Source organism: Gavialis gangeticus, unplaced genomic scaffold, assembly GCF_001723915.1.
Source record: "Gavialis gangeticus isolate Ggan-Ray unplaced genomic scaffold, GavGan_comp1, whole genome shotgun sequence".
Lineage (NCBI taxonomy): Eukaryota > Metazoa > Chordata > Crocodylia > Gavialidae > Gavialis > Gavialis gangeticus.
In genome coordinates this window covers 40668761-40682293 of record NW_017728998.1, presented here as the reverse complement: position 1 = coordinate 40682293, position 13533 = coordinate 40668761, and the positions used below count along the sequence as shown (strand labels likewise).

General features: G+C 40.8%; 1 protein-coding gene across 5 annotated transcripts in view; it reads left to right on the top strand.

Moving 5' to 3' along the window:
- ESRP2 (epithelial splicing regulatory protein 2) overlaps positions 1-13533 on the top strand; it is an 83084-nt gene that overhangs the window by 55916 nt on the left and 13635 nt on the right. For 2 of the 5 annotated variants that reach the window (XM_019505746.1, XM_019505748.1), the window contains exons 12-15: positions 229-450; positions 1337-1523; positions 2761-2956; positions 3951-4128. In XM_019505746.1, the coding sequence (XP_019361291.1) occupies positions 229-450; positions 1337-1523; positions 2761-2956; positions 3951-4128 (783 nt within the window). Of the gene's footprint in view, positions 1-228; positions 451-1336; positions 1536-2760; positions 2957-3950; positions 4129-7712; positions 8861-13533 lie in introns of those variants that run through there. The other 3 variants (XM_019505745.1, XM_019505747.1, XM_019505749.1) reach the window with 2 other exon arrangements.

The following is a 13533-nucleotide window of genomic DNA, read 5'->3' as shown; positions in this document are numbered from 1 at the left end:
TTTTTTAAAGGGTTTTTTTTTTTTTTTTTTTAACCTACTCTATTTGAAACTGGTAGATGTCAAACAGCAACAACAAAAAAAGACAGGATTATTTTGTGCAAAATTTTCCTTTTTCCCAGTTTAATAAAGCTGGTTACACTTAAATATATGAAGTGGTATTGTGCATCCTATCAGCATTTATATTCCTATCCACCCACTTATGTTTTTTCTTTTTTTTCTGGCCAACAGGTTCTTAATAGATACATGTCAACTCCTCTTATACCCACTTTGCCAACTCCCATAATTCCTGTCATACCCCCACCTTACACCATTGCCACAGGTAGCATACGTGACTGTGTCCGACTCCGAGGCCTTCCCTACACTGCTGGCATTGATGATATCTTGGAATTCATGGGAGATGCTACAGGAGATATCAAGCCACATGGAGTCCACATGGTCCTTAATCAACAGGTAACACCAGTTCTTTTGCTTGGAGCAGCAGTTCCCAATCTGTGATACAGGTATCACTAATGGTACGCATTAACAGATTTATTATAATTAACTTTATATGACAAAAATTTGCTGGTAGTACTTAAGGTTGTATCATTGTAAATTGGAGGTGTGCAATCTGCCAGAGTCTGAGAACTGCTGGCTTGGAGGATAAAATGTTCTATAAAAAGGGGATAATACCTACGATTATCACGTCAGAGCTTGTGTTGGCTACCAGTGCTTTTTTTAATCAAAACATTCAAAGTGAAAATTAAATAGAAACTAAATTAGAAAATAAAAAATGTGGTTTTCAAGTGGTTTGTTTTCTTGCTGCCACCTTCTTTTTAATTCTTCTTTAGACCCTGTCAGAAAGGTGGGGAAACTTGTTTGAACAAGTTGAGGGTTTTTTTCCCCCACTTTTTCTTTACTTGACAGGTTCTTTTGTCTAAATGAACAGTCTGTCAAAAAGCCTTTTTGACTCGGGTTCTTTTTGTGTGTGGTGTTTTTTTTTATCTGCTTCAAATAGAACCAAACTCTCTTGTGCTTTAAAACACCAGGAACATGGGAATGAATTTCCAAAGTGCCTGGAGACTTTATTGAAGTAAGGCTTGACCTGAACACTTGTGCACCCAAACAGATTGGTAGTAAGTTGTTGCTGAAGAAAGCCGAGTGCAATGACGTAGGATTGCATACCCAGCTTTTGAAATGATCTGAGGCTGAGTCATTATCTGTTAGCAACAGAGGGGAAAAATCCTGTAAGATTTTAGTAAACACTTGATCGTAGCACTGGCTAGAACTATTTGCATTTTTTATGCTCTGGAAATTTGTGCGACCGACTGACTGACCACGGCTGTTTGCAACTTTTCAGGGACGACCATCAGGTGATGCATTTATCCAAATGAAATCTGCTGACAAAGCCTTTTTGGTGGCCCAGAAATGTCACAAAAAAATGATGAAGGACCGCTATGTGGAAGTGTTCCAGTGTTCAGGAGAAGAGATGAACTTTGTTTTAATGGGTGGCACTTTAAATCGTAGTGGCTTATCCCCACCGCCATGTAAGTTACCATGTAAGTCTCCAATTCTTCACGCTCTCTGCTGCTAACAGCTGACGTGGTAGGTGCTGAAGCTCTGTGGCCTTTCACTTTTTAACTTGGGGTATGCCATGATCAGTAATCATCCATCTGTGTACAGGCTGAGATTTGGAAGTTGTTCCCTTGGGGAAATAATGGGACTGATTGAGGCATTTTTATTATGTTTTCGGTGGGGAAATAGATGGCAGCAATGCCTCGCCAGTGTATTTGTGGTGCACTTTGCTTTTATTGGGTGTACTGTTCTTCTGAGCTCTGCAGTAGACTTGCCTGTAGTGACACCTATTTGGAATTGAATGTTTTTAATGGGGAACATGCTACACTCTAGCTGTCAATGAATGCTCTTGCTCTCCTGCCTCTGAGCATTGAGAAGGTGCTGCTTTTTGGGGATAACTTGTTTTTGAAGGGAACTTCCATCAGGATGCATTTCTAATGGACCAGTGCATAGTGGTACTGGATGGCTTATATTGGCTATCATCGGTGAATATTGTATACTGAACACTTTCAGCAAAGAATAACTTTAAGGTCTCTTAAGAATATATAAACATTACAATATTAGTTTAATGTTTGGGGTATTAATTTAATGTTGTGGGTAGGTGTGTTCCATTCTAACTAGTGTGATTACAAAGTGCGTGCTGGTATATATACATTTTCAAAACAATATAGACAGCTGGGCTTTCAAAAAAGCTTGCTGTACCTACTCATGTACAAATTGGGCAACTGTGTATGAAAATGCCTATGATTAGTCTTTTGTATGTACAATATTTTGCTAGCTTGTCAAGCTGTAGTAGGTATATGGACTCTTGGCAAACAAATGTAGGAAAAACTGTGCAGCCATTATCTTTGAACATACCCCAGAGAGTGCAGCTTCTACTAGAAGGAACAAAAGATGTGCCTAGATGCACACTCAATCCCCCTGCTTCATGCTTCCTTTGAATAATTCTGCAGTTCCTGCATTTTTAATATGGTTCAGAGTCCTCATTTCTGCACTGGTAAGTATTTAAGTTTAACAAACCCAGAAACAGCCATTTGGGTGCACTGGGTGCCTTTAGTACAACAGACTTGAGATCAGTCGTTGTGTGAGCATTACTTAACCATGGTCAGGTGCTCTCAGAATGGATAATAGTCGCATTAGGAGAGAGAGTTCTATTCCCACACAAGTAGTTCTGTGCTCTGATTGACCTGCCTTCTGACTTGCTTTTAGGTCTTTCTCCTCCTGCTTATGCTGCTTTCCAAACAGCAGCAGCGGTGATCCCAGCAGAAGCAGCACTTTACCAGCCACAAGCCTTGTTACCGACAACCAGGACTCCCCAGGCCTCTGCTGCTGCCCCTCAAGCTGTTACCTATTACCCAGCTCAGGCTGCTCAGCTTTACATGAATTACACAGCTTACTATCCCAGGTACTGTTGTCCTGGACTGCCATTTAAGCTCTTTGATATAAGTGGAGCAGACTCGGTTTCTTTTTTTTGGAGGCAGCTATTAACCCACTTCCATGTAACTCTATTTTGTTACTCTGAACAACCCACTGCCATTATTGGCAATGACCTTGTAAGTGTTCTCTCCTGGTCTCATAATGCAGCTTAACCTTTGCTGGCTGTAATCAAACCTCAAGTAGTTTTGAGCATCACTTTATCACAGCACTAGAGAAGTGTTGCTAGCAAAGGGCACTGAGGGAAAAGGTGAGCAATACTTTAGAGGGTGTAGTCACACACAAACAACACTGGTAAACACTTTACCTATTCAGTCTTTATCTACTGTCCTAACACATGGTGCTCTAGTCAAGAGATGAAAGAAGAAAGGAGTTTTTTTTACTTTGTCTTCCCCAGCCCTTACGATAAGCCTACAGCAATACCTTATTTAATTTGCTCCTTGTAAATTAAACTGGATCCTAACATTTCAGTCACTAGGATGGGATCCAGGTGTCTGCAGAGTTTTTAAATATGACCATATCCCTGTGACCCTTTCCCCCTCTTGATGATGGAATATACACCATCAAGAATAAAACCTAACTAGGCAAGAATTTACTTTCATAGCTTGGTTATATAACCCTGGAGCTATTCATTTTCTTCCATGCCTCACTCTCAGCCCTAAGATAATGTGGGTGAATATTTTGCCTGTTTGGCTTGGATCATCATCATTTAATAACCTGTTTTGTGCACTAGGAAGAGCCATCACCTTCTGGTTTGGGATTTATTGATTCATTTTCCCTTACCACAGATCTCAGTAAGTTTTGAGGTAGGAATAGGAATGGGCAATATTTAGAAGCACCCCACACAAGCTACTATCAAAACTAAGATAAAATGGCTACTAAAACCACTCTCTTCTTCCAAGCTCTCAAGTCACTCATTGGCCTATGTTAACCATTTTCTCCTGTCTTTTTTTTTTTCTTTACAGCCCTCCTGTATCTCCCACCACAGTGGGCTATATCACAGCCCCACCAGCAGCTGTAGCAGCTGCTGCCACAGCCCCACACACTCCAATACTGCCCCAGCCTGGAGCTCTGGTCCGTATGCAGGGCTTGCCTTATAACACAGGAATGAAGGAAATTCTGAGTTTTTTCCAGGGATATCAGGTTAGTATGCAGTGCTTCTCCTTTACATGGTATGTTTTTCTGACTTGGGCTTCTGACAGGAATTGCTCTCTGTCCAAACTTAGTCAATCTTGGCTTTGGGAAAAGGAGGAAGGGTCGGGATGACTGTACATTCACTGTCATGTCAGCAGCTAAGCAGATGAATAAGGTAAATTTCATACTAGGCATGAAAGCATTTCTGGAAATCTTACCCTTCTATTTATCATAGGCAGACAAGGTTTTTTTGCTTATGTCTTTAGACCAACACGGCTACAACCTATACCCCTTTTATTGTGGCACTTCTGTTCAAAGTCTGGAAGTAGGATCTAGTGGTCAAAGCACAGGACTGGGTGCTAGAGAGTTCTTAAGGCTAACTAAAGTTTTTAAAGGCTCCCTCTGTTACCTTACTTGAGGGGAGGGAGTGGAGTGGAGAGGGAACAGAGACACATCTGAAAATGAAGGTCATACAGTCCAGGACTAACTGTTTTGGCCTCAAAGCTGAAACATTTTATTTAGAATAATCATGTCTAATTTCAGTCAAAAGGAGAATATGCCCTTCAAACCACACTTTGCTTTGAGCAACTGTTGCAGGTAGCTAGCTACCTACTGGTATCAAAGGCATTGAGTACTAGTCAGTGGGAAGTTGACTATGAACTGAATAATTTTTTTTAAAGATAAAGAACCTGAGCTCTATCCCTGGAAAATTCACAAGCATAGGTACCTAAATGTATGGGATGGTACTCCATACAGCTCAGATGATGACTATATTTTATTATAGTACCAGCTCCTTAAATCCATGTACTGTAATTAAAAAGTTGTAAAGGCAAAAATAACCAGCTTGAAGCTTTCAAGGTGGTAATTTTATGTCTGTGGAAAAATAAGACCTAGTACAGATTCCAACCCTTTACTGATTGGGATGAGCTGTTATTAAAAACTCAACATATACCATGCCTCCTACTCCACGTAGACTGCTTTAAAAAAAAAACAAAAAAAACACTTTTGACATTAGTCCGTCCCTTTAAATTTCCACAGGATGCCAAGCTAGTGCTGATTCTGACCTTCATTCTCTCTTTAGAGCAATGGTTCTCAACCTGTTTAGAGTCAGAGCATTCCTCTACACCTTTTTTGATTGTGGCAGCATCCCTGGTTGAGAACCATGTTTGTGCTGCCTCTGCTTACCTCAGTGGTTCTCAGCCAGGGTCCTGCTGAGTGTTCCTGCCTATATTAGGGTTTTCTGATAAACCTAAGTCAGAAGTAGGAGAAGAGGTGTACTTAATTAGCTTTGTGCTGTGGGCAAAACTCCTGTGTTGGTAGGGCTGGGAAGGAGGGGGTGGAAAGAGTAGTCTTATCAGTCCCAGGTGTTCCCATACCCAGCTCCTTCTAGCTAGGCAATTCAAGGGGTTATTCCAGCCCAGCATGGTTCCCTGGACAGACAGAGCCTGTGGCTGGAGTGTGCATGCTTGTCACAACCTTTTTTGATCAGACCCTGCATATGCTCCTTCTGGAAACATGGGGCATGAGACAGTACCCCCTGCTTGGCACACCTCTGTTTCCAAGAGGACCGTGTAGGGTTGAACCAGTAAAGTCCATCAGAGTGCAGGCTCCAGCTGTAGCTGCTTTCTGGTCTGCCTCAACAGGAGGTGCACAGTACATTTCCACCTAGTTGAGGCAGTACCCATGTTGTGGCACTGCTGAAAGAGGTACATGGGACCCCAGCTGAGAACCACTGCTTTAGAGGCTGCAAGGCAGATGTGGTATTTTTAATGGGCAATGACAAATTGGTGGCAAGAAAGATGCTTTAGAATAGGAGATAAATGTTGCAGATCCTCATTTCATCAAGTTTCTGAAAGGGTTATGGCAGATTTTATTTACAGTGTCCAGCCATTTTATTGCATCAGCCATATAATCATGTGTTTTTAGAGTAGATAATATGCTTAGATATGTCTTAGGAATTCTGAGCCTTTTGGAGAACTAGTGTTGTTTTAAGAAATGTCTCTTTGGTATTGAAAAATACATTTATTCATTACATGTTATTCTGTTTTGCTAATTCAGAAAGAATTTTATAAAATTTTACATGTCTTTTGCAGTCAGTGATTTGAAATTCTAACTCAAAAACTTTTCTGGGCTCTGGATGGATTTAATTTTGCAGTGTTTTAAGTGGAGGGAGTTCTTGTTTAGGAATGAGCAACAGTAAGAACTATGTAACTGTTACCTTTCCATGCTCCTATAAGTGAGCTAAATTGCTGTAATTTTAACCCTGAATTAAAAGAGATTAAAGATGCAGTGGTTTTGCTGGCCTTTACAGCTGTAGAACTGTGGAGAGGTAGCACTTACATTATAAAGGTCTGTTCACATCCGTGGAGGTTCTACTAAGTGACCTCACGTGGTCCTTCTAGATTTGTTTTTCTATGATTCTATTAAGTGCCAATTAGCTTCTGAGTTTAGATCAGACATGGTTTCTTGAATTATGCCAGCAAATTCCTAATTTTATTTTTTTTTAATTGGCAGAGCTTTTGGTTTTCCCCTCTACTTAGAATATTTTTAAAGAAAACTTCAAACCAAAAAAAAAGCACATATTTCTTACTCTTTCCCTGCCCTCTGCCCTCTCACCCTTCCAAGTGACACTTTCCTAGTAGTAACCCTGTATCTACTACTTATTTTACATGTGGTTTGGGAGTGGGGGGTGGTGTTTGGCCTGCTAGATTTTAATAGCTTTTGAGCTTTTATTTTTAGGATGTTGAATTGCATCCCATGCTAAAATACCACGTAGAAATGTAAATACCAGTCAGCGTGAAAAACGTGTTCATTTAGATCTGACCCTTCTGTAGATGGCACTGGTCAGGCAATTGCTTACGGATCAATGACATTTTTATCTCTGATAGTGGCCTGTTTTTATGCACCAGATCTTAGATTGATAGTATATAGTTTTCAGTTCTATTGCTCAGTTTCTTTTCCATTTCCCCTTCCATGGAAGGCAGCTTGAAGGAGTACTTAAAGGATATCTAACATTCTTAAATATATAGAAATACCACTGATAATTGGGGATGTATTTCTAGTTTTCATTTTTAATTTTTTGTAATAAAAAATATCCCTACTCTGCTTCACTCAAAAATGGTCTTAAAAATACAGCTTAGTCACTATGTCCTTTCCAGGAACTGAACTTGCATTTCTCTTTTCATGTTCTCAGATAAACTCTCTTCCTGTTGCTGATGATATAAAGTACTTGGCAAAGTACTTGCAAGTTTACAACCACAGTTATCATCAGCTATTTATGGTGAAAGAGCTGATTGATTTAAATAAGTCTTTAGAAAATCTTGTTATTCCAACAAGATGTGGACTTAGGGGTTTGTGAAGGAGCTGAGCAGTTAGTGCACTGTGATATCACTGAGATGCTATAAGTGGTAACCCCAGCTCTGCACTTACACATGCACACAAATACCCACTCCTGCAGTAATAAAAAGGAAAAACCCTTTTTTAAGAAAGAGCTGTTGACATATTGTATTGGGACAGTGTATTGTCTCTGGTAAGAATATCTAACATTATCTTTTTTCCCCCCTCATTTCTTCTCTTTCTGCTGCTACCTCAAGGATGTATTGAACGATGCTTCAGGTCCTTTATAAAGTGAGCCATTATTAACCACCAGTGGCTTGGGTATGGTCTTTAATCCCTTTGTGAAAGTAATTGCAGTTGGTGTTCAGTGGACATGGGAATTGGATCTGAGATGCTGTGAACAAAGGGTGATTTTTATCTGTGTGTCCTGGTTTAGAAGGGATGAATTAAGTTTCAGTTCTTGCTTATTTATTTTCTGCTGTTTCCTTCTCTTAATTTCTTTGGTCTTCATGGGCTCCATGTACTGCATGTAAGCACATGTTGCTACATAACTGAAAACAGCTTTCACACCAGACCTGCCTCATAACAGAGATACTCCTGGCTTAGATTGTGCTTTAACAAGCTGGTCTCAACCTCAGTACATGCTTTTAATAGTACGTAATGTTCAACTTTTATAATTCTACATTTCTAACTATTTGACTCCAATTATTAGTATTGACCTCTTCTATTTAATAGCTCAGCAACTGGGCTGCTTTCTTGTAGGGCCTGTCGGCTCTCCTACAACTTATATTCAGTTGAGTCATATGAACTGTCCTTGCAAAGACTAACAAAGCTATTAATCTGAACATCTTTGAAGCTATTTAGACCCCACTAAATTGTAGTGCAGTGTGTTTAATGTTTAATTCTAGTATACTGTCATCTAATAATTCATTATGTAACTTCTTATTAATTGTATATGTAATTCTTATAATTGTATTCCCTAAGAGTCCCATTCAGGACCATAATCCCTTTGTACAAATACATGAAAAAAGCCCAAAAGATCTTAAAATCCCTTAATAATGAGAGGTAACAGGTAAATGCACACAGACGCCTGCGGTTGCATGAGATAAAAATGAAGTAATACTGGCCAAGATACTGGGCAGTATAGTCCTTGCACCAGGTGCCAAAGTGTCAGAGAGGAAAATAGGAAAATAGGTTGCTGGTTATACTGGCATTTAGTAAAATATTCAGCTGATTGCTTCAGCCCAGCTCTCTAAGCAGCTGTCACAAAAGTTGGAAAGAATAAAGTAATGGGAAAACACAAAACCAGAAATCTGCCTTGTTAGGTATTTGTAGAAGTATGATGGTGTTTCTATGCAAAACAATTAATAATGTGTGCCAAGGCAAGAAAGGCACACAATCATGAGAGAGAGACAAAGTAACACATTTGATTTAATCTATTTCTGTATGTTATACTAACTTAAGGATGTCAAACTCACCCCCCTCTATACGGCACAGGTATCATGCAATCAACCAGTTAGATTTTGAAAATGTGTACTAACTTCCTAGCTGGTTGCTATTGAGCTTTAATTTGTACATGTAGCAGGGTCCCAGCCACAGGGGTATGCCATGCCAGCTGGGCCTGCCTCAGCAGCAGCAAATCTGGGTCCCAGCTTCATACCCCCAAGGCTGGGAGATTGCAGCAGCTGCATCTTCCAGCCGTGGAGGTGGTGTTGAGGGGTGCTTCTGTGGCTCGCAGTCCCTCAGCTGAGCGGGCTCCTGGTTGTAGGAGCTTGCTTCTTGTTGGTGCAGGGGGAGTCTGAGATTGCCTCACTGCCAGTGCAGGGGAGCACAATGGGATCTGATGTGTGATCCTACAATCATGCCTTCTGCCATGCATGTGTGACATGGCAGGAGGTGCAATTGTGTGGATTGTGCATTAGATCCCCTTGCACTTTTATCTGCACATGTTGAAGGACCCTCAAATGAGTTGATGGGATGTGTCCTGCCCAGAGGTTTCCTAAAGCTTCTGGGTCAGCATGGCCAGCACATGTTGGTTAATGCTGCTGTTACCAATCTGCATGCTGAATGGTGATCAAAAACTGAAAATTCTGGGGCAGGTGGTGGGGGGGGGTGTTAATCCCATGTGTTAAATGCCAACATGGTGGCTCTGGGAACTACAACAAGAAGCCTTACAGGTCAGGTCTGAGCATTGGACCACCTCTGCAGACTGGATACAGTGCATGGGCTGTATATTTGACACGCGTGCTGTAACCACTATACATACATCTCATCCTCTTTTTTGTGATCACCAATTGAATTTATAGATATGTGTGGAATGTTTTTGGACTACAAGAACACTCCAGGCTGTTTAAGCTTGCTTCCATCATAAGAGTGTATGTAGCCTTGACAGAATTGCAGTATCCTGGAGTGGCCTCTTAAAAGGCAGACCTGCCTACTTAGTTAACTTTAGTGTCAGTGTAGTATACCAACTGGAGCATCCTGTATCATTCATAACTACAGTCATAAATGAAATGATCTGAGAAGAATGAGTTTATGGGACTACTGTCAACATCTGAAACTTGCTCATAAAATTGAATTTGCTAAAACAAGGCTAGGATAGAGACTTGATGTCTTTTTAGTGTTTCTGTGGAGGCCAAATTCAAAATAAATTAAAGTATCCTTTAAACCTGTACTGGGCTTAGGTAGAGCACTGAGCTCAATGACACTGTGAAACAGAATACCAAGTTAGATGGACCTGATTCACTATGTCATTTCTCCTCTTTTACCCTTCTTCATCTATAGCTAAAAAGATGTTTGCCATTTCCTAATCATCTGAGTCTTCACAGATGGAAATCAAGGCATAAATATATTACTTTTAAATAATAATAAGGGAGATGAACTGATGGTAAAATTTCAAGAGCATTAGCAACCCATCTATCTCTCCCTCTTCCTCTCCCTCTCTCTAGCATCAGGACAGCAGGATTCTTTGTTGCTGACTTCTCTGGGATTAAGTTTTCTCTGAAGTGCATACTTAAACAAAGGCACATTCTCTACTTCCTACTGAAATATGACACCTTACACAGTCCTGGAGGGACATTCTCTTGATCCATGTCTGACGCATCCTCTAGCTCCCAATAACACCTTTGTGATTGGGAGAGGGTGGGGAGGGGGTGGGTTGGATACATGATGTTGGGATAATTTTGCTCACTGTAGCATCTAGAAGCCAGCTTGCAGACAGTAGGAGGAATATTGGGCATCTCCCCAGCCCATTGCCTACGTTACTTTGTTTCTGACCTGAATATATTTTTTTCTGATTGGAAGCATTGCCCAAAAGGAGAGAGACTCTACAAACCTGGGATAGCAAACTTGCTGTTACTTCTGATAGTGAGCAGCTTGCACTAAGCAACACATTTAAGTGGCACTACTTCTCAGCTGTGCCCAGAGGGTGACTAATATGAAACAGGTCTATCTAGCTCTTTCACTAAACATGAAGGTTGCTGCTGCTGCTGTGCTTATATCATTATTTTCGTTCCATGACACAATGCATTCGCACTCCCCCCAAATCTCAAAGTTAGGAATCTTCCCCCTCCTCCCCCCAACCTTACTAAACTATATCTAGAGGGGTTCACCCTCTTATGGCCATACACCAGCATCATCTTTTGGTGACTGGATACATTAATATCTAGGATAGAATTGCAGCTGCATCCCTGACATGCCATTTTAATGATAACTGCTACAAGTGATCTTTTTTCTCCAGCTGGAAACAAGTCTTGGTTCCCATTTCCTTTCCTTCTAGTGTTGGTCTAAATGCACCTCCTTCCTTGATTTATCTAACTAGTTTAGCTAAATTGGTGCAAGCTCCTCACCTGCACCATTTTGTCAGCTCTTATGGGCTAAACAGATTTAAATATCCACACCAGGAGGTGTAATAATTACATAAACATTAGTTTCTAAAATGATTAAATATGTGTACAAGGTATATGAAGATGAGGACAAGCTCTTATTCCTGTTGGGGCAGCAGAAATTTCAGGAGGCACTAAGGCAGTGGAAGAGAAAATGTGAGGGATTAGATTGAAAGTAAAGTCAGTGGGGATAGTGGTGCACTAAACTTTCTCCTGAAGATTTAGGTTTGAGTTTAGGGGTGGATCCAGGGAGTGTACATTTGAAGCCTCCCCCTTTCTTCCCCCTTGATTCCTGTTCCACGCTGGAAGCAGAATTTCAAGTCGGGCAGCGCTGAAGGAGTCAATGACTTCATGGCTCATTGTAATTTATCTGATCCCTTCTAAACTCTTAATTCCATGGGTATTAACTGACCCTCTCTTCTTTTTAATGGTCTTGATGTTCCACCAATCAAGCAATGTGTAATTCTGTTGTCTGTTCTCTGCTCCTGGTACTGAAGCTCTTACCTGAGAGCCTTGCAGATTGTATTTAACTCATTTTTCTTTTGGAGAAAAATGTGCATTGGGTTTATATGCCATGATGCACCTCACCATCTATACTCCTTGTTTCAATATGCTGGGTCTGCGTATGTTTGAGTTTATTTTTAGGAAAGAAGTTGAAGAAACAGGGATGTCTCCCTAGAAAGCATCATACTACAGTCACCATAGCTGATGGTTATAAACCAGGTTAGCATGACAGGGAGATTGTTGGTCAGAAATGGAAAATGTTGGGAGAATTATTAGAGTGAATTTTAAATTGATGCTCATGTTTCATGTGTACAGAACTAGACTTGAAACTGCAGAGGGAATATTTTTCAGTCAAGAAATGTCAAAGGGAAAAGATATAAACCTAGAAGTTAAAAACTTTGTGAGGGAGAGGTGTGCTCACATAGGCCGATGGATTTGTTAGAGGTTCAGCCTTCCTACCGGTACTATATGGGACTCAACTTGTCATTTTGTTATCTGTGCTGAGGACGTGTAGAAAGACCAAAACAATTGTACAAGAATGAGAACCTGGATTGCAAGATCCTGCACTGAATGCTTATTGCAAAAATACATTTATTGAACACTTAAGTTGCTTCAACAGGACTTACTGAAGAGATGGAACCTGCCATCCATTCTGAAAATAAAGCAATGGATAAGATTAATATTTACATAAAGTTAACAATTCATATTGAGACACAGGGAAATATATAAAAAGTCTTGATTTGGTATAATGGGCCTGCTGTAAATGTTTCTCAGCCTTCATTAATCCAGTTGTCTGGAGATGTCTCAATTTGAAAGTCCCACAAAGATTGTCCAGGAGATCCTGGAAATAACTGCCTAATGTCTCATACTCAGAAAAACAGTCACTAGGAGGCTGAACGAGCAGTTGCCAAGCTTTTTTAATATAAAAAAATGAGCTATGCTTGCTCAGAGGATTGACTGGTTCCCCTGATCAAGCCAGCTTGGTGTAAGTCTGTTTCCTTTGGTAGCACCACTCTTCCCCTCCAGTTGCCTATTCAATCTTTTGTCTGTGGCCTTTGTCTAGAGTGCTTTTAGATTTATTTCTAGCCTGTAAGATCTTTACTATATACATTATTTGCCATTTTTTTATATTACTTTTTTCCAGCCTACCCTCTTGATGCAATTTTACTCCTTGCTTGAAAGAACAATAACAGTGGAGGGCAGTCTGAAAACTACTTTTTATTGCCCTTCAGCCTTAGTGTCAGTTAATGAGCTCCTTAAAGAAGCCATATAGTGGCAACCTGTCTGTGCGGTCTCTTTCTGCCTTTTGTTGTGACCCCCCTCTATCATCTTCTGCTGGACTTGATAGTATCTTAGTTTCATAGTTGGTACAGTTGGAAGGGACCTGAGCAGATCATCAAGTCTGACCCCCTGCCATGGGCAGGAAAGAGTACTGGGGTCAAACGACCCCAGCAAGGTGTTCGTCTAGCCTCCTCTTAAAGACTCCCAGGGTAGGAGCCAGCACCACTTCTCTTGGAAGTTGGTTCCAGATCCTAGCCGCCCTGACAGTGAAGTAGCACCTCCTGATGTCTAGTCTGAATCTACCCTCTGCCAGCTTGTGACTCTTATTTCTTGCCACTCCTGGTAGTGCTTAGGGAAACAGGGACTCCCCCAATGCCTGCTGGTCCCCCCTGACTAGTTTGTAAACAGC